A 20515-nucleotide genomic window follows, 5' to 3' on the forward strand; every position below is an offset into this window, starting at 1 on the left:
ACACGACGAGACTAGAATACTTGGCCGATTGACACGTAAGCGAAGGCCGGCCGTAATGTAGTGGGCGACCAGGACACTTGCTAAAATTGAAAAAAAATAATAATAAAAGGAAAATCTACACACACATAGTGAACGGTCTATGGCAATGAATTATTTAGAGAATTCGCGGAATTCTTCATGAGTTGCAGTACACAACGTGACGACTGGAACCTACACACATACACACGCTCCCAAGGTGATTGGGTGCGTCTCGTGTAAACGGCGCTTTTTTTTAAAGGACATCATTTGTTAATTGATCTTATTGACGGAGAGTCTCGAGTATCCAGGCTCACGACAGACTTGAAAGGCCATATCCAACATTGATATATTCTCGAAGGTGAAATATTATCAGCTAATAAGGCCAGACAAAGGAGAGAGACTAGCACTCACTATGCGTGCTAGCCCGGAGCTGTGTGTGTACCAAAAGTCGGTTTTGAAAGATTAGCATCTTCTTGGACGAACGGACAGATGACGAGAGTTTGACGGCTCAGCACGCTGCACCCACGCCATTCATTTCACGAAAGCCCAGACCGAAAAAACAAAACAAAAGAAATGCCTTTTCTTTCTTTTGAGCATTAAAGGTTACACGAAAGCTCGTTTCCCTTCTTTCTTATTGACTTAGCTGTGAAGAAAGTTGATTCATATCTGATGGTGCCAACCGACCTGGAACTGGAAAAACTAGACATCAGCTGGAATAAAAAGTGGTTTTGCGGTTCCATGATAAAAATATAAAAACGACCTCGCTTAGTGCTAGTTACTGAGATGGCGGTTGATGTCTGGCCTCGATGTCTTTAGTCCGTCGTTTTCCCGATATGCTGGAGGCCGACAACGAATCTCGGCCGTTCCATCTCCGGTTGCCTTTTGTAAAGTAATACGCTCAACGGATATCTTCTTCCATATCCTATATTCTCCAGTGACAAAAAGCGAGAAAGTCTCAGTGGTGGGATTCGTTAACTGAACAATAACAACAACAACAGACACGAAGTAAACACAATTAACCAGCTATTCTTTAACCCACACGGCGTTTAGTAGAAGTCTCGGCTATAGGCAAGTTTCTCTCTCCGTCTGTCTCGCATCAACTATTTAAAAGAGAAGGTAATTGAAAATAAATGATTACATTTTCTTTTTTTTTAAGACACTCAGCTCCACGTGTATTAATACGTGGGAAATAGGGAAGGAAAACTTACAATGATGGCCACCGACGTCAATGCAAAAAACACATCCCGACTTTTCTGTATTGCATGATGGTTAAAAGTAGGCTGTACTTTTTTGGGGGGAGAAAAACGGTTATTAGCACACTCACACACACCTGTTAACATGATTGATAGAATTGACATTCATTTAAAACCAAAAAATGTGGGATAATAAGCCAACGTCAGTTGATTGATATTAAATAACACAATGGAACAAATTTCCTTTTTGAAATGGCTGGGGTGATATAACAAAACGCGCTTTGCCCGATCTCTCCAAAGCGATAGTAGTAGTACATAACAAGCAATCGTCTCTCAATCGTGTGTTTGTTTTATGCCGCTAAAATAGAGAAACAAACGAAAACATTGAAAAAGAAAATTCCAAAAGAAAAACTGTAGTAGATTCGTGATAACCGCTGATGTTATCATCGAAGCTCTTTCGATCCAAGTTCGAGTACCATTCAAGATGAAAAAGATGTGCATGCAAAACTCTAGAACGAACTAAGACGGGCATTAAAAAGGTGGAAAAGGTACATCGATTATTCGAGGAGAGAAAATGTCTGTTTTTCTTTTGTTTTTCAAAAGATTTTTTCGCTTCTTTTTCTTTTCTTTCTTCGGTCAGTAGATAATAATAATAATAATAATAATAAAAAAAGAATTGTAAATTTGTTTTTTTTTTCTTCTTCTTTTTGCCTTCCAGCCCTCGTTGTGTAGGTAGCTTATTCACCGTTTCTTTATTGATTGATGGTCTGGCTTTTGGGAATAGCGAAGAAACCGTGAATGTAACAACACGCAAATGTATAGAATGATGAGAGAAAGAATAAGAAGGGAAAGAGAGAGAGAGAGAGAAAGTATTGAATAACATTGAAATATCTTTCTAATGTTGGGTTTACTGCTTGGGTGACTCTTGGGGTGGAGGATAATTGGATACACTTTCTTGATGAGATTCAACAGCAACATCTCCCAAGATCCGCGTTACGTTTTTCAAATTCATTTGCGCAAAATCCACCGGCCCTCGTCTCCGTTTTATTTTTTTGGGGTTTACATGTCACCGAAGATTCCGGCGAATGTTTTGCGCAGATTCTTCATCGTGTCCTCGCCGTCGTCAGTGCCTCCGCCAGATCCTTCCTGGGCTTGTTGCGATGAACTGCGAGTGAAGAAGGAACGGGCCAATGATCCGGCAGTGACGGGTGTCCCGTCCTCGGTCCCGCGTCGAGTGAGAAATGGATTGCCTCCGCCCAAGACGTCACGAGACGATTGTTGTTGCAACGACGCCGGCTGAGAAGCGGAGCCAACCGATCCGGTATCATCACCAGCCAGGGCTGCCGGAATTGCAGAGCTGCTTCGTTCCATATCCGCCGGGGATTCCGGTCGACTTCCGCTTGTAATCGAATGACGTGATTGGGCGTTCGGCATAGACGCCGGACCGGCGCTCGGACCGGCAGGCATCCCTGGTGGCCGACATTGAGTCTGCACATTGTTTTCAGAAAGATAAATTATGGCAAGTGATGATGACTATTTTTGACAAAATAATAATAGCCCTGCCATTTATCACTTGTGTTACGGAACACGGAAACCTAAATTTGGACTTTCTTGGAATTCACGTTGCGCTGACGAACACGTGATTGCGCCATGGGGCCAATATGTTGATTTAGACATTTTTTGTCAGTCTTTCTCTTTCTTTTATTCAGCTATCAGGACTTCCGTTTTTGGTACAACCTTTTTCAGACCGTCACTCAATAATGGAGTGCATCGATTCTTTGTTTTTTTTTAAACAAATTGTGCAAAGAAGAGTAAGAATAAAATGAATAAAAATCGAAAGAAAAAGGGAAAAAAATTAACAATATCCTGTTGGCGCCTTATGGAAATCTCGCCCGCTCCCATCGGGAGAAAAGGCAAAGAGAGAAAAAGAAAAGAAAAAATGGTAAAACATGACTCACGTTCATGCGGTGGAGAACGAGCTCCGAGATGAGACGGCGGTCCTCTTCTTGCGAGTCTCCGAGGAGCGGCAGGGCGCAGTCGTTGAGCTCCATGATGATCTCGCGTCCGTCGCGGGCCACCAGGACCTCCAGGGCGCAGAGATCGAGACCCCCGAACTGGGCTGCGACGGCCTCGATCCATCCGCGGTACTTGTCCGTCATGGGTGTCTGCTCAAGCATGGCCGAGCCCAGGTTGGTCTTCCAGTTGCCCGAAATCGACTTGCGCCTATTTGACACACAGAAATGATTCATCAAAAGTCGACATGCATTCCCCAAAATGAGTCACCATATAATGACCATCTGATGTGCATTCGCTCATTTTTATTTTTTTGTGTCGGCCCTCACAACTATTCCAACTATTTCTATTCCCGTTCTAGCGCACACACACACACACGCACTGCCGTATCGCATCCGGCTGCTGGATTTAGCCCCGGTCCTTATCGCCGTAGGACACCAGCACCTGACCGTCCGTCAGTCCGTGTGACAAAATGCGGTCAAAGAGTTGGCGAATCGTCTCTATAAAAGTTCCTCGAGTTCACTCTCTATCGGTTAGGAGCAGGGAGCGGGGGGATAAAAAAACATGACGACAGATATGCTAATGCGTCAAGAGTCGCTGATGACTCGGCGACTATTTAGAGATCAGATTTTTAAGAGAAACTGACTCAATTATGGAGTTTCGTGTGACGTCAGCCCCAAGAATTCCGGCACTTTTGATTACTCGACATACCGATCCCACCCCTCCACTCCTGTGACTCCTGGAGACACGCGCGCACGTTGTCATATCTCACAAGTTTAATAAGGAATGTCCCGTATATGTTGTCTATCAAACAAATTGATAAACGGTTAAATTGAATTATGCAACTTACATAAAGGCTTTGTAGTAGTTGCCGATCTTCTGGATGTGGATGTCGAACTTGGAGTCCACGTAAGGCTCCACGGTACTGTTTTGTACAAAGAAGACAATGACGTAAGACACCATACGGTTGAGTGAGAGAGAAAGATAGAAAAAATAAACGGGAATCCCGCGAACGTTTCTTGTTACCAGTAAGAATTGGAAACTGCGACGACGGATGCGGCGTCTTGGAAATCCAACGGCGTTTCCACTTTGAGTTTGCCGAGTCCGCCGTGAGCGTGGCCGATCTTGAGGACGGCCGGCAGCCGCGGAGCCGACATCTATCATCATCAACAATTACGCCAGAATGTAGTTAACGCTCTCTACGGATGTCTACTACTACCGACTACTACTACTACGGTATACTACTACACCACCACCGGGTGTGTCTTGCTGGACTCTATAGAATATATGACGGAGGCGCACCTCGTCCGCGTGATGGGATTTAACACAATGCGCCTTTCTCTTGGCGCAAGGGAGCAGTGCCGAGCATCAACCGAGCGGGAATCTTTTTTGATTTTATTAAGACGCGAGCGGCAAACAAGAGGAAGAATATCAACGACGACACTGACTCATGGGCCGATATCGTGCGTGTGGTTATCTCTTGTCGGCCGGACAGACTGTAGTACAGTGTACATGCCGTTTGGTATATTTAATGGCATACTACTCCGTCATCACTTTTTCGTTCCGGTTTACGCACTTGGATGAAAAGGCATTTGCAATCTCTTGCGACCGACTTGTCGGGATCCGCTACCACATTCAACCGTTGTCCTCCATCTTTTATTCATTCAATCGTTTGGCTGCTAACAACTAGACAAGTTAAAGATTTTCTACGGGGTCTGTATAGGGCTCTCCCTCTTTCTCTCTCTCTCTCTCTCTCTCTCATTCCGTTTTGGATTTCTTCTTCCTTTCTTTTTTTATTTCGTTCGTTTTGATCTTTTCTCAATGACACGACTTTTTTTTCTTCTTCTTCTCCCGCGGCCGCCTTCCACCCAACCTAACATGGTCACACACGCAGCCCCAGCTGCACATAGAAACTCGGCTCATTTGCATGTGAATCCAAAATCCAGCGGATGTGTTTATATATACTACTATACAGCAACACCACCATGGACCGCACAAATATCGTCGTCTGTGGCCGGCTGCAAAAGCTGCGTGCACCTGCAACCGCGACGGCCACCAGATTAGACGTCACATAACAATTTACCCGTGGCTGGAAAGGAACGTTACGGTGCATAAAGGTCGCGTCGTAAATCACAAACGGCGTCGCAAATTTTCATCCGGATGGATACACCGAGGCCTCTCAAAGGAGCTCGGGATAGGCAGCCGAAGGGGGGGGGGAAAGAAAAAGGCGCGCAAATGTCCGCATTTAAAAAAAAACTAAATTTATACTTTTTAAAAAAAGACAAAACACAAATTGGTTTCTTCCCTGTGCCCTTCTTAAACTATTCATGTTTGACACCTGCAGGCCGTGAACTGCACTGGGGTACAAGAGAATCATCGAGTTCATTGAAAACCAACCGAAACAAAACATAACGACCGCTACTATTCCATTATACACTTTTTTTTTTCTGGGTGTGTCGGGACAACACGTTGAACGCGGGATCGTTTTTGGCGTTTTCTTTGGGTGAGGAGGAGGGTCATTACTAAGCCACGAAATGGCCGTCCTGCCCTCCTCGTCAGTAAATTTGAGAAAGGACAAAATGAACGTCGACCGGTGTCCATTTACGGACGGCAGCGGCCGTTGCCGGGCGCTGTGTGTGTGTGTGTGTACGTGTGTGTGTTTGATGTGCATATCATTCGACTCTGACGACGAGGACGTTTCAAACGGCCTTTCCCACCCATCAAAAAATATAAAAATAAAGGAGAAGCCCAGCCTTATCCTTATAATCGTGAAATGACTGCCGTGGTGGTGGCGGTGGCGTGCGTATACGGTAAGCCGCGTGAATGATCAATGAAGTCTTGAGCTGGAGAATACATAGAAAAGAATCGGCGAGTCACACAGTCTGGCGCGGACGCGGGACTGGAGTATGGAGATGAGGTGAGACACCACCGTCCAAGCAAAAAAAAAAATAAAAATAAAAGAGGAGAAACATCTCCAGATGACGTCATCGGCGTTATCTAAATTCTTCCTAATTCGGCGGGAGAAAACCACCAGATAGCGAAAATCAATTCGATGGGGAAAAACGAACCAACGAAAAGACCCCTCCCGATCTGACCGATACAAAAAGAAAAAAAAGAGACGGACAACACCATCATTTTCGTTCAGCATGACACGACAAGAAGAAACCGAACGAAGACATTGGAACGACATTGATTTAGTGAAGCTCGTCTAACTAGTCGAGTAATTTTTTTTCTTCTTCTTCTTTTCTTTTCTCGTTCTTTTTTCCCCCCTCAGTCAGCAGCAGCACTCTGCGTGTGTTGCTGTGAGGTTGGCGTGAAGTGGGAGGAGTCAGAAAGAGACTCATCAGAGGAGGAGCCAGCAAGGCGGCACGTCTCCCGTCGTGTGTATAGGGGAGTTTTCCCCGTGGAAAATTTCGTATATAAAAGGAGGCGAAGGATTCACGCTCAACGATCAGACGGCAGTCGGCCGCTCCAGCTCTACAGTCAAGCGACAACAAGTTTCCTATTTGGCTCTAGCTGGTTGTTGTTGATTCAAAGTTCCCGCCCGCCCAAAGTTTTCATTCATAGTCTCTCAAACTGCTCACGAAAAGGCAATCCCATTCAAAGAAATACAATTTCATCCAGAGTGTGCGAACTCTCTAACCAGCCCCGTCACTCGTTTGAAAACCATTTCCATTTTCTTGACTCGATCCAGTGTTGTTTGTTGTTGTTGTTCGTCGACCCTTGAAGCCCCACAAAGTTCGGCAACCGAAGAAGGAGGCACCAGCCATTAAAGAAGAATCTGAAGGTGGTGGTGGTGGTGGTGGGGTGTTTCTTTCGCAGGAGAGAGAGATTTGAAAAAAAGGAAAGAAGCAGTGCCCAATCAACCTGTCGAAAGGTATGCCGTCATTAAATATCTTTTTGCTTCTACTTGGTTATACTGTACGAGGCGGGACCGAGACATCATATAGCAATGTGGGTCACGGTATTTACCTCTCGTCACGCTGTATAGATAAACCCGGGCGTGTAGTAGTAGTAGAGAACCCCGCAACACTCCATTGAAGGCAACAAATAAAAGGGTGGAGGTGGTGGAAGGACGAATTGAAATTAGCCAAAATCGTTGTCACGGTTTGCCGATCGATTAAACGCCAAATAAAAAAAAAAAACAAAATAATAAACTTAACAGGGCTGGAAAGTGTTTCAGGTAACGTGTCAAACTCTCTCTCTCTCTCTCCCCTACTGCCACGTCCCGGTCTTTCCAACACTGTTGTTCATTTCACCAGCTGCAAGACATAAAAAAAGCCAAAGCTGCAGCAGAGTAAACTCCCCGCTGGGTGCAGCAGCAGCAGCAGCAACAGCTCCAGCGCGCTCGCTCCTTTTTCTTTTTCTTTCTTCTTCTTTTTATATAAATAAATATCCTCTCTTGGACGACGCACCTGTGCGCTGGCCGCTTTGCATACACCTCTCAACCTAACCTATCGATTTAGACAGACAGACGCTGGCCCGCCGGTGCCCTCTCCAACCTGCCACAGAGTTTTAGCCTCCCTTCACTTCTCTTTTCTTTTTCCTTAGCTCTTTCTCTCTCTTACTCATTTCGTTTGGCAGCGGCCCGCAAAAAAAACCACTTGACGATCGAAATGGGCAGATAGGAAATCACATGTAGCACACACACACACACACACAAAAGACCCTGGAAATCGATTGGGCTGAATTCATTTGAGCTTCTTCTTGGGCAACAACTTCCTTCTGGTTTCTTTCCCAATGACGTCACGAAGGTTTTACACGACGTGCTGCCAACACGGGTACAGGTTTACACTCAGGAAGAGAGTTGAGCGAGAATAAGAATATCTTATTGATTAAAATTCGGTTGAACTTTCTCTCGCGCGCTTATTTTTTAAAAATATTAATGGCACGTTTTTCTTTCTTTTATATAATGAAGATGAAGTGTTGCTGGGCTCTTTTGTCGGCCCTGGTAATCCTGACGGCCATGGCCACCTTCGCCGATGGATGCAGCTGTTCCAAGCGCCACCCACAGGAGCACTACTGTTCAGCCGATTTTGGTAATGGCTGTTGATGTATTATTAAAATTATATTATCCATTTGCGGGTTATGTTCTTATCAAAGAGCGGAGGGGGTGCGACCTTTTTGAACTCACAACTCAAATTCTCTTATGACTTTCACAGTTGTTTTGGCCCACGTGAAGCGGATCGTGCACGACCGATCTGAATGGTCCCGCGCCTACAAGGTGCGCATCAAGAAAGAGTTCAAGGTGACGGAATCCGGCCGCCAGGCCTTGTCTTACGGACGCATTTTGACGCCTTCACACGACGCCTCTTGCGGTATCCGACTCAAGCCGGGACGGCGCTACCTGTTGACGGGCAACATCCGCTCCGGAAAACCTTGGATCAATTTGTGCAACTTTGTCCATGACTGGGACCGCATGACTCCCATCCAGCGCAAAGGTTTCCGCCGTCTCTACCAGCGCGGATGCGACTGCAAGGTAACAATTTCATTCCCACCCAAAATTAAAAATTCAAATGTAAATAAATAAAACGACGATTTGTTATTTTGTGATTTGCTCACAGGTCATGGAATGCCATTGGTGGGGCAAGTGCCCGTCAACGACTCAGGCTTGCACATGGGACACGGCATTCGACTGGCACGATTGCCAGTCAATGCACGCCATTTGCACGCGAGGTAACGGCGGCGGTGGCAGCGGAACATGCCGCTGGTCCCACTCAAAATCCTACCGACAATGCAGCAAGAAACGGGCCGGCGCCGATCCCAAGAATCCAGACGATCCCGCCCGGTCGGCACCCGCTTCTGCCGTTGCCACTTCGTCGTCGCGTCGGTGGAAAAACAATTTACTACTCAAATCGTGAGCAAAAGAGAGAAAACAAGACGCAGCACGCGCGCAACCAAAAAAATAATAAAAATAAAAAACACATTCGACACAGCAGCAGCTCTCTTTAGAGCCCCCGTGTGTTATATACATCTTGATCCAGCGCTGCCAAATTCCTCCGACTGCCCCGATCTTTTTCTTTTCCTTTCTTCTTCTATGATCCACCCAACACGGCACCACACCGAATCGAATATCCTCCCAGTTGGCAAAGCCCATTGTTGTGTGCACTCCGCACACAGCAGCATCCCACACAACCATTTCACCGCACTATTTATATACATATTATACATATTATATATATACATAACATTGTTATATAGTAGGGTATATTCGATCGTCTTTCTCTCAATTGTTCCGCCGAAAACTCAGCCGTTTGGATATGAAAATGTGTACAATTTTTCTCTGTTTTTCCCCCCTTAATCTCTTTTTTTTTGTTTGTTTCTCCTGTTGTTGGTTTTGTTGTTGTCGTTCAAATGATGGACTAACAGGATATGAATGTGTTGTGTGGAACTATTTGCGTGCCTGTGTTTGTGTTGCGCCACAGCCAACGCGATACATCTCTTGTAAACGATCCTTGAACTAAAGCAAAACGTACATGTTTGCGGAGGAAGAAAATCACGAAAAGATAATAAAAAAACAGAAATGAGGTAACAAAAGAAAGAAAAACAAAGCGTAAACCCCCCCATCTCCCCTTTTTTGTGTCCTAATTCGTACGTGTTTTCCCGATTGCATAACGTTTAAAAAGAAAACTCAATATTGTTATGCCGTGCTTTTTAATGGACCTACGGGTCGCACTGTACTGTACAAACAAACCGCAAATATCAAAGAGGAAACTTGAATAACAAAAAATAATAATAACGACCAGAATATTGCAAAAAAAAAAAAAAATGAAATTGAAAAATAAACCGAGTAAACATGGAGGAAAAACTCTTTTTTTTTTTTTTCTTGACAGACTATAACTATCATCGTTCCGACTGTTTGGTTAAGAAACGAGAAGAGAGACGACCGACGCAATTCGATGCTGAGAGGCAGACGAGTAACTGTAACTCGGTCGTTCACTCAAGAGTCGACGACGACGAAAATAAACGCCCAAGACAAAGGGGCCAACTTGTTTCGTTATTCTTTTCTCTCTCGTCTCAAGTGCAAGGCATGGAGACGGTGGAAGGGGGCAAGACGTCCAAAACCAGTTGGTTTTCATCCTGGACTCTATTATCATTTATACAAGGCACTTCTTTTCTGGTTGTTGTTTTTGCCTTTTTGTAATTATAACTAGAACCGTGGCCTCTTTAGATATTATACTATACCCTTTCAGACTGCACTATAGGGTCTGGTGTATCTTGGATGAGAGCAGTTATTATCTGATGTATATATATGGAGGTCACGTAGACACGAAAATGTTGAATGGAAAAACTCAAGCTTACCATTTCGCGGTGGTTCGGGTAGAAAGTCTGGTCGATCAAGGGGAATTGTTCACGGCCAAAGCGACGTTGCAGATCCAGCAGATGGCCAAACACCCACGGCTTGTCCTGTCATCACGTAATCATTACCAATTGACAGTCAGTTAGTTAAGCTCATTTCCAACCGAGAATTTTGTTTTGTGTTACCGCTGGGAACTCGAAGAATTTGAGCGACAATAAACATCTCGACTAGCGACTAGACCACACTTTCCCGCCCAAGTCCCAAACGGCCGTCAACACACTTGATATATACCAGCCCCAATCTCCGCTGCATACTCGTAAAAATCAAGCAAGGCTCCAAGGATCGACAGCCTCCTTTTTATTTTGAACGGAGTTTGTAGCTCGGATTTTCGGCTCACTTTGAAACAAAATCTGCCGATAAAACATTTCATAAGTAACAAAGCGCGGAAGAGCTAAGTGCTGGATGAGATAAAGCTTCTCGTGACTGAAGTGCCTGAATCAGCCCATTTCGACAAGAGACGGGCAATATTCAGCGTCATAAAAGAGGAAATGCCGGAGGCTCGTCCGATGATGATCATAACATTTTCGGGAAGAAGAAAAAACGGGAGCGCGCTGACGGTGCTATCGATCGGCAAGGGATATAGCTCGGCATGTGATGTAAGACGCAATGTAGTACGTTCGTGAATCTTTCAACGGGAGCAAGTTTGCAATATCGCCCCCACCCGTCATCCACACAAGGTTCGTTCTCTGTTTGCCCGTCTGTCCGTGCCTCCACGAGGATAAATAAACCGGGGCGAGGAAAGTTGTCGTTTAACTCATCGTCGTCATGTTATCTTAGTATTTTTCTTATTTTTTTTTTCGTCAATCCGTCAGCGCCCTCGTCCCATTGGAAAAGCTGACAGTGCCGTGATATGCGCTATATCCTCCTGTGTTACAGAACAGTGTTGGATATTAATAATATTCATAACGGGAGAAGGAGGATTTTTTTTCTCTCTCTCCCACTCTTAAAGAACACGAAGGAATGCGGGAGGCTCTTTCGACGTCATTGACGTCACTCTATACGCGAGCGAGCGAGCGACTGCGCTGGAGCGAAACCATTTTCTCATTCTATTTTGTCCTGTTTCTATCCTTTTTTTCAAATTCCTGCCGTCTTCGCGCGGATATTTTCGTACGTCTCTATATGTGTGACAACTCCACCCTTCCATCCGGAATGGGTTTCTCACTATTCGGTCGTTCATATTCGCGTGAGCCCCGATAAGAAGAAGAAAAAAAACACGGTGGGCAAACAAATAAAACCACAAAAGAGTTCAAAAGAAGAAGAAAAAGAAAAGGAGGGAACGCGGACACAATCGCCGCTAATTTTAGCATCGCCAAAAGAATTCACACTTCTATTTCGGTTGTGTCGGTCCGGTTCGTATATATAGCGTCCCTGTGCGGGTTCTTTTCTCCCGCTCGCTACAAGTTCGAAATGCGCCGACTGATGAATGATTTCCGTCTCAGCTTCGCCTGAATCATCTCACAACGAGGTGTACCATCAAAGGTGGTGGTGGTGGAGGAGGCTAACAAGACTTGTGTACGCCACCATTCATCAGCAGGCGTCCATCACGGCGGAGTTGGGTAGGAGGAGGAGACGGATCCTTTTTTACCCGTCATTTTGTGTAACGCTGATTATTCAACCTGACGGATTTACCGGATGCACACCAACGCGATTCTTTTCTCTTCTTTGTACAGGCGAAAAAAATGTTTAAATCATTTCTGGAAAAACATTCCTCATCGACACACATATTTATATATCATTTTTTCTTTTCTTTTTCTTTTTTCAATTCTCGGCCGAGTCCAACAAAAGAACCTTACGTGCGTCAAAGAAAGCAAATAAAAAGGATGCCAACCGTATAGACGTGTTATAAATACACCGGGACACCTTATTTTAAAAACCCGTTGTCACGCCCATCGGTCCCATGTCGTCTATGAATAGAAACGTTCGGTTCATTTATGGATGGGGCCATCCTTTTAGTGGATGGCCGAGTCCGAGGCGCGGATAGAGACAGAAATTGTTCCGTGTGTTTGCGCATTCCTTGAATGGAATCCAAGGCATCGCTAGAGTAGTTTGCTATAAATAATAGAAATAAAATGTTCCCTTTTTGCAACGCGCGTCGCAAGGGGGGGTTGAAGCAGAAAGACCCAAACCGCGCGCAACCCCCCTATCCGTACATATGCCCTCCCATCTCAGCTGGGACATTAGTAGGTGATGCCAATGTTCCTTTATTATGCGCGCTACTGCGCCAGAAATTGCCGGCATACTTGGACTTGATGCTTCCCATCGTCCGCAAAAGAAGAAGAAAAAGAAGTAGCAAAGGTCGGCGGAATTTGAATCTCGCGCCAATCCCTCCCTGTGTTAATGCCCCCTCCCTTGTGCGCAAAATATACACATCGCGGATGCTGCTGACTTGCGCTGCAGTCACACAATATACACACGGCTAATAGATATATTTCAAGCTGCTGCTGCTTGAAGGAGACGAGCGGATCCGGGGTGTTTATTGTTTATCCAAGTCGACAGAGATAATGGGAAGAATGGATCCCCCCCTAGGCTGATGTCTGTCGACGACAAGACAAACAATGCTCCACGGGGCTTGTTTATAAATGGATCTCGGCCCGTTTGTTTCAATCTTCTTTTGATCTCTAGTGCCCTTGCTGGTCGCTGTCTTATAATAGCGATGAATGAAATGTTGGACGTCCCAAGCGAAAGATTGACGACCACCAGCTGAGTTCTTCTCTTTTATGTGCAACAACTTTTCGGGGCAATTGGCGACTTTATACTTTTTTACTTCATTGCCCCCCTTTTTTTTTACGACAGGACGATCCCGCAGGGAACATCGATATTCCGCTTCATTGTATACATACGTACCCCGGCAACAACTTTTTGATATAATGAGACCGACACTCTCACCTGGAAATGATAGACAGCCTCCAAAGAGTTGATGCTCGGCACGCCGCCAAACTTGAGACCCAGCACGATGGATTTGTAGTCCTCACCAGCGTCACGCATGTTCTGGCGAATCAGCACAAAGTCCGGCCGGAAAGCTCTGCGCAGGAATGGGAAAACATCTGTCGTTATTTCATTTTTCAGTTTTCCACACACACACACACACACACCAAATGGACACCAGGAAAAGAGAAGAAGAAAAAGAAAAAAAGGTCTCCCAATCACAAGTTTTTATGATCTGGAATTTTTTCGCTGAATGCTTCTAGCTCCCTTTGTCTTGTTCGAGATTCCATCATTGTCACACCCACATACGAAAGGACTTTCGTACTCGTTGACTTGTGAGTCTCGCGACAAACAAGAAAAATTGGGTAACAAAGAAAACAAACACAAACGAGAAACGCCAAGAAAAAGAAATTCAATTTTGGCGGGCCATTTTGAAACGAGTTGGCGAAGCAGTAATGGGCTATTAGCGAGAAAACGCACCTGACGACTTTGGTGCCGCTGCGGTAAACGGCCATGGAAACAGTGGCCCCGTTGTCAGTTGAGGCCGTGATGGATAGTTCACGGAATTCCGCCTGCTCCACTCTGACATCCCAGTCGCCGTGAATCCGTCTTCCTCGGAAATACTTCGACCTTCATCAATTCATGACGGACAACAGAATTATTATTTCAGACAGACAGAAAAGAGAAAGCGTGTTTGTTGATTGATTCATGAGCATTTCTTGCTGGGCCTATCCAGTACCAGTCGGTATTTTGATCGTCAATGACCAACAAGGTGAAGCAGCGGTCCTTGTTGTACGGCAACTTGCCACTCTCGGCCGTCTGCTGCTGCTGTTGAATCTGGGCCGAAGTAACGCGGCTGACATTGCTTACGACGTTGGACGTCAAGCTGGAAACTCGTTGAAGTAAAGATTCGCGTGATTTCGCCGGTGAAGTGGGCGCACTCGTGGTCCGGCTGTTGGGTCTCAGCGGCAACGATAAATCCGGTTGCTGGGCGGCAGCCGCCGTCGCTCCTGCTGCTGCTGCTGCCACTGTTGGCCCCACCTGGAAATAACAACAAGTTTCGGATCTCATTAATCTTGTCGTAAACATCAGCACGGAGCAAGGGAAATACATTTAGATTGAATAGATTTATGATTTATTTGATGTGGCTGGTCACACAACATTTCGAATGAGGCGAACGCCATCTGATGGAGACTGACAAGACGTTGAGTTAGGAGGACCACTATTTTTTATGATAACATTCGGCGCAATCTGGCTCACGTTGGGAACGAAATCGAATCAGGGACGTTGGTGATCGGTCATGACAAACACCTAAAAATCGCGAGATATCTTCAAATGCAATCAAATAAGCGCATTTTTCCCGGTTCCGGCCATCAGACTTTGGGATGTGTCACAATCCGATGAAATTCCTCTCGTTAACAAGTTCACGCTCCTTCGAACACATGGAAAAAAGTTTTGATCGGATTTTTCATGGCCATCGTCATCCCGAGTTTTGTCGTGCTAACGGTTGGACAGTTTCTCTTAGTACACGATAATAACAAAAACACAGAAACGTTGGCTGCAACGAGCGTCCGGAAATATTCCGTCATGATCAAGTGCTGGATTTCTTATTTCAATTTCAAATGTCAAGTGCCCTATCTTTCCGTGATATCCAGCACGTTTTTCCAGGCATCCAGCCAGTCATTCCATTCATTCCATCCCATTGTTTTCGAAGAAAAACAAAAGCTAACACATGTATAAGTAGATGACGGAATTTGATCAAAAAAGATGAAAAACTAACGTTCTTTTTTATAGATTCCACTAAATCTCATTTTGAATTGCCACGACTATAAAGAAAGAAGCAACTGTATTTTGAAATGCAAATAGAAAAGTATGAACATGTACAAAGCGGCTGTCGAGGCCATCTAGCGACTGTGGCGACTGTCTCTCTTTTCAAGAGTCGAGTTCTCCACCATCGCCCAGCCGAAACCATCTAATCGATTGCAAGTGAGCAAGAAAGTGAACATCTAATCCATAATCTACACACACACACACACCCTCTCCCTTCCACTTCTTCCTCGTCTCGTAGCTTCCACTTCCTCCTTTAAGTCTTTTCGTCGTCCGGGTCTATCCCCGCGTAACGCGATCCATCACACCCTCCCCCAATGCCAGAAGACTACCACACACTTCCGCACACAACAATAAAGACGGCAACGTCAAGCAAAAGTCAGCCGTCCATGCAGCACCAAATAGAAAATATTATATCTGGGAATGTGAAAAATAGGGAAAAGAGAACAAGACAAGATAATATGAAATGTTGCGCAGTGGGGACCGAGATGCTACTATGGCGCGTTCTCCCTTCCATATCTGGTCCTCTACAGACTAGACAAAAGTGAATGGGGCATTCTGCAGCCGGTAGCTCTATTCAGACAATTCTCCGAGGAACTATAGTCTAGCTTCGTGGGCTGATAGAAGGACCGAGTGTAGAAAAACAAGAAAGACAATATTAACTTGCCTCAGCAGAACCCAAGTTGCCTTACAAGACCGACTTCTACACTCCCACGAGATTTCCAAATGAATTAAAACAGATGGAGGAGAAAAACAAAAATGCACGTTTCATTATTTTCTGCAACATCCGACGTAATTTCCTCATCATTGCATTCGCGCTTAGTCTACAAACGGGAGCGTCTCAAAGGATATACGATACTTGTTTGGGTCAGAGGATCTATGGGGAAAGTCAATTAATAGACAAGAAAGCATAACGTGATGAAGTACAAGGCAATTGCGAACCAAACGAAACGAGAAGGCGATATGCGAGCTGTCGTAGTGACACAAATTTTCCTACGAGACAAAAGCAAACAGCCAAAGATATGAAGGGGCGTGCCATTTCTTAGAAACCCTTGTGTGACGTCAATCGCAATTGCACAGTAGTCAGTAGATAAAGGCAAGTGTCGTTTTTTCATTCACATCACGAGACAGAGAACCGCGCCGCTTTTTGACAAACCTGGTTATAATGTCGGAAACGATGGTGGCAAAAAAAAAGGAAAAGTGTCGGACCTCGTAAACTTAACATGGTTATCCTCTTATGTATATTCGTTTAGAGCCCAGCTCAGTAAGTTGAGAAATCTAATCCATTCAGAATCGTGTCCCATTCAAGCCGTCGTGTGTACCCTGGAGCGCTAGAAACTAGATCCCATGAAATCATAATAATATAATGGATTCACCGCCAACAAAATAACTTTGTCTGGAAATAGATCAGAGAAGAAGAATAGAAAGAAAATTCTCTTCTACCGGCCGATGCACTTGGAAAAGACCAATCCCATTTTCCCAAAGAGGCGGGCTGCTTAACTGACAGATTAGATTGAAGATTCCAGCCAAAAAAAGCTGTCTCTCTTTTTCTCTTTTGTATGATTATTTGATTCGTTGTTTGCCAATGTCACAAACTTTCTACTAAACGTCGCATGGAAGGGAAACGTTAGCATATTCTAGAAACTCACACACACACACACAGCTGTATCATCTTTCGGCTCGGGTGGGAAAATGGATCGGGACCGGATCGATGGTATGTAATATTGACTAGGCTTGTGCATGTGCACTGTAAGCGAACAGTCGACTTGTTACGGGCTGGCTGCCTTGGCAGCTTATTAAGAAAAGATCACGGGTTATTGGGCCAAACCGATCCTACGCGTAGGCGCAGTTCATTAAGGGTACAATTTTAAAAGGCTACAGACCTGCTGTTGTTGACTAGATGATAGCGACTGATTGCTGGTGCTGGGCCCAGGAGGAGCCGGAGCTGGAGCAGGCCGTGGTGGCAAGGCCGGCTGTTGATGAACTGGAGTCGATGATGGAGGAGGCTGCGGTTGCTGCTGCTGCTGCTGAGGATCTCCGTTGGCATCATCGTATTCCGTCAAGTCCCCGGAGGAAAACCTATGACGTGGATAATATTAGACGCGTTCGATACTATTGTACAGTACACACAATAATCCAATTGATTTCACGGTTGATATTGAATAACACACGCTACATGGTATTTCCCCACTTCTTTGTCTTGCCAACGGCTTATTGGATTATAAAGTCAACCTGAGCGTCCTGGCCGTATATTAGATATACCTCCGTTTCAGGTTGTTGACATTGGCGGTGAAAGACTGCTTGAAGCTGGAGAACGAAATTTTTGTAGATTGGTTGCAGGACGGAGCCCGCTCGGATTAACAGGAAAAATACGGACGGATGTCGTTCGTTCCCGATCCAAATGAACACTGAATTCAATATAACAATAAACAAAATAGTAAATTACAATAAGGTTTCTTCGTGCGCTCGATGGTGTATAAACAATGAATTAAGGGAAGGCTCAATGAAAGGTCGCATAAACATTCATTATAATCGCATCGATTGTGTTAAATCCTAGTCCGGTGGTCCCGAAAGAGTCACGAGTCACGCACCATGAATAAAAAAGGGGGAAAAATAAAAAAAGATTGCAAAAAGAAGGAAATCAAGTTTACCAGTTTAGCGCAGCGGCTAGAGGATCGAAGAGATTGGGCGGATTGGACGTTCGCTGGCTTGGTCAATCAAATCAAAGCTCAGCACGGCAGACTTACTTAATTAATTGGCTTCAAATAGATGGAGGGAGATATCTTGTTGATGGGATATAGATGAAAAGTCCGCAATCAAGATAGTGGCTAAAACAAAAGTCTGCAGACCAAACAAAACCGAGAGAACCGTTGGGAGATTGGCGAATCCCGTGATGAGCGCACCCGCTAGACTGACTCTTGCTCCTACTTCTGATCTGTTCGTCCTCGGGACTGGGGCTGCGATCGAACGTCGGTCACGAGAAGAAGGGGAGAATAAAGTCCAGACACACACACTACTAGATCGTCAAACGTGCTGCCTATCGGGGCTGCTGCTCCTGCGCATTTCGGCGATTGGGCGATCAATACTACTGACGAAACCAACGGCAGCGCCAGCTGCTCCGGCTGCGTGTGGATTCGAGCGCAAACGAGAAATATCTAGGCTGTACATACATAAGATCCGAAAGAGCCACCACAACTTCAGCCACTCCTATTGCCACCACTTTCAACCTTTTTCCACCCACCTACTTTATTTTTTTGAACTTTTTTATTTTCTTGCTAAACGCGTTCATTTGGCATCGACCGCCAGTACCTGATGCAGATTTTTCGGACATGGGGGTTACGACTCTTTTCATTTTGCTTCAAATAAAAAAATCCCCCCATAGTTCGTGATCAAAGACATTTCTTATTACCGACATGTAACAACAGTCGGGACCAACTGCTTTTTTTCCCTCCATAACGTTGAACGGAATATCCCACGCCTGTGCTGTATCGCGTTCAAACCACTCAGTGATGGGGCCGAGACAAGTAGAAGGACATGAATAGGTTATATATTGGGCAGGATTTCTTTTTCTCTTCAGTGTACACAAGTCTCTTTCGCCGATTCATTCAGAGTATCTACATATACATTCGAAATGAAGATCTACGATCACGCTGTATCCCACCCTATGTGTATACCTAACATCCAGTGAATAAAAGTTTCGATCCCCTTTTCGCTTTCGGTTGACTGACTCTCTTTCAATCTGCTCTCATCTCTAGGGAATCGGGTGACATTTTACTTTTGGCGTTTCTTGGGCGACAACAAGATCTCTAGGAACGTCCCTGGAGATGTTTGATCATCAAAAGATGCTGTGCTGTCCGGGATATATAGATTTCGATAAAGGCATCTTAGCAACCATTGAATGTGTTGCAGCAACATTGCATTGCAGCATTTAATCAAAAAAGAAAAATGCAACGATGGAAAGAATAAGAACATCATCCCCTCGATGTTTTGAGATGAAACAAGCAGAAAACCTTGGTGGAATGCACTTCTGTTTGATTGCTGTCCTGCGTTATAAGGGAAGGAACAATCAAGAGTGTTGGGTGTGACCGACTGATTGAGCAGTGATACCCAGTCATCCGATATCTCCACCCTTTCATCTATTGTCTCAATCTATAAAAAGGAGATATACTGGGGACGCATTGCTCAGACTTCCGACCTATCGATGTTTTCATTCTCCTATGCCTCTTTCCTACACTTTTAAGTATGTACAGTGTGAATAATAACCATCGGTCAAAATGTAGCTGAACAAAAACAAGAGTAAAGTAAAAATAGTGAAGACTAATTCCAAATGCAAATTAAGCTTAGTTTAAGTTTACATCGAATAAAGTACAAGCTCGAAAATAAATCAAGTTACCAAGTCAAGTATTTGCCAAAATTAGTTAAGCTCAACATGAAATGCTGTAAAACTATTTTAATTTTAGGTGGACAAACGGTTGTTTACCTACAATTAAACCTACAACACTAGTACACAAGTACACAACATAAAATGGTAGAACATACCCAAATTGCCCAGAAACATCCAATCCTAATGGCCCATCCACGCGGTCGGGAATAGAAGGGCGCGAAACGAACAAACCATCGACCAACTCCATCGATGAAAAATATTGACTGACTGAGTGGTGAGAAACCAGCAGGATTGGCGGGAACCGGGAAACCCGAGCTGTGTTGCATTTTCGACATGGTTATATTCTTACATTTTTGTCGAAGTTTTTTTTTAAAGCCTTAATCTACTGACTATCATTCATAATATTTTTAAATTTCACTTTATTTATTTACTTACTTCAGTTGTTACTGATTTGTGATTGGCAGTTGCCAATTCCCATCCTTCCTTTTTCTCCAGCCTCCACGTTTTCAGTTTTTCACCCACGTTTTCAAAGGCCACGATTAATTAATTTTTAAATATTTCTAATTGAATAAAAATTCTGAAATAATAGACAATAGATTAAAACATTAAAAAAAAAGCTTTGTCTAATTTATCTTCGAAAAATAAAAATATTTAATTATTGATGAAATTGCAACACAGCTCAGGTTCCCCGGTTCCCGCCAATTCTGGGACACCTTCCATTTCAGTCGAAATTTTTCGTCGATGGTGCAGGTTGTTTCGCCCCCTCACGAGTGACGACGGCCTGGATACTGGATG

At 44.6% G+C, this 20515-nt stretch overlaps 2 protein-coding genes across 2 annotated transcripts; one reads left to right on the forward strand and one right to left on the reverse strand.

Annotated features, from left to right (window-relative positions):
* Positions 1–1607: 1607 nt before the first annotated feature.
* LOC124326893 (synapsin-like) lies at positions 1608–19251 on the reverse strand. The gene is made up of 10 exons (XM_046785610.1): positions 19112–19251; positions 17220–17415; positions 14249–14550; positions 13990–14139; positions 13471–13606; positions 10527–10631; positions 4251–4381; positions 4075–4149; positions 3170–3434; positions 1608–2699 (listed from the first exon to the last, which is right to left on the reverse strand). Exons 1-10 carry the CDS (start codon positions 19249–19251, stop codon positions 2271–2273), a joined length of 1929 nt encoding a protein of 642 aa, XP_046641566.1. The 3' UTR covers positions 1608–2270.
* On the forward strand, positions 6656–9122 carry LOC124327288 (tissue inhibitor of metalloproteinase-like). Its single transcript, XM_046786283.1, has 4 exons — positions 6656–7101; positions 8143–8263; positions 8387–8703; positions 8789–9122. Exons 2-4 carry the CDS (start codon positions 8143–8145, stop codon positions 9083–9085), a joined length of 735 nt encoding a protein of 244 aa, XP_046642239.1. The 5' UTR covers positions 6656–7101; the 3' UTR covers positions 9086–9122.
* Positions 19252–20515: the final 1264 nt, after the last annotated feature.

The sequence above is a fragment of the Daphnia pulicaria genome, chromosome 2 (assembly GCF_021234035.1).
Source record: "Daphnia pulicaria isolate SC F1-1A chromosome 2, SC_F0-13Bv2, whole genome shotgun sequence".
Taxonomy (NCBI): domain Eukaryota; kingdom Metazoa; phylum Arthropoda; class Branchiopoda; order Diplostraca; family Daphniidae; genus Daphnia; species Daphnia pulicaria.

Coding starts and splice junctions, on each gene's coding strand:
- LOC124327288 (XM_046786283.1), top strand. CDS start 8,143: ATGAAGTGTTGCTGGGCTCTTTTGTCGGCCCTGGTAATCCTGACGGCC. Junction 8,264..8,386: donor CTACTGTTCAGCCGATTTTG/GTAATGGCTGTT, acceptor TGACTTTCACAG/TTGTTTTGGCCCACGTGAAG. Junction 8,704..8,788: donor AGCGCGGATGCGACTGCAAG/GTAACAATTTCA, acceptor ATTTGCTCACAG/GTCATGGAATGCCATTGGTG.
- LOC124326893 (XM_046785610.1), bottom strand. CDS start 19,251: ATGTTGCTGCAACACATTCAATGGTTGCTAAGATGCCTTTATCGAAAT. Junction 10,632..13,470: donor AGGCTGTCTATCATTTCCAG/GTGAGAGTGTCG, acceptor ACGTGATGACAG/GACAAGCCGTGGGTGTTTGG. Junction 2,700..3,169: donor TCGTTCTCCACCGCATGAAC/GTGAGTCATGTT, acceptor AACAATGTGCAG/ACTCAATGTCGGCCACCAGG.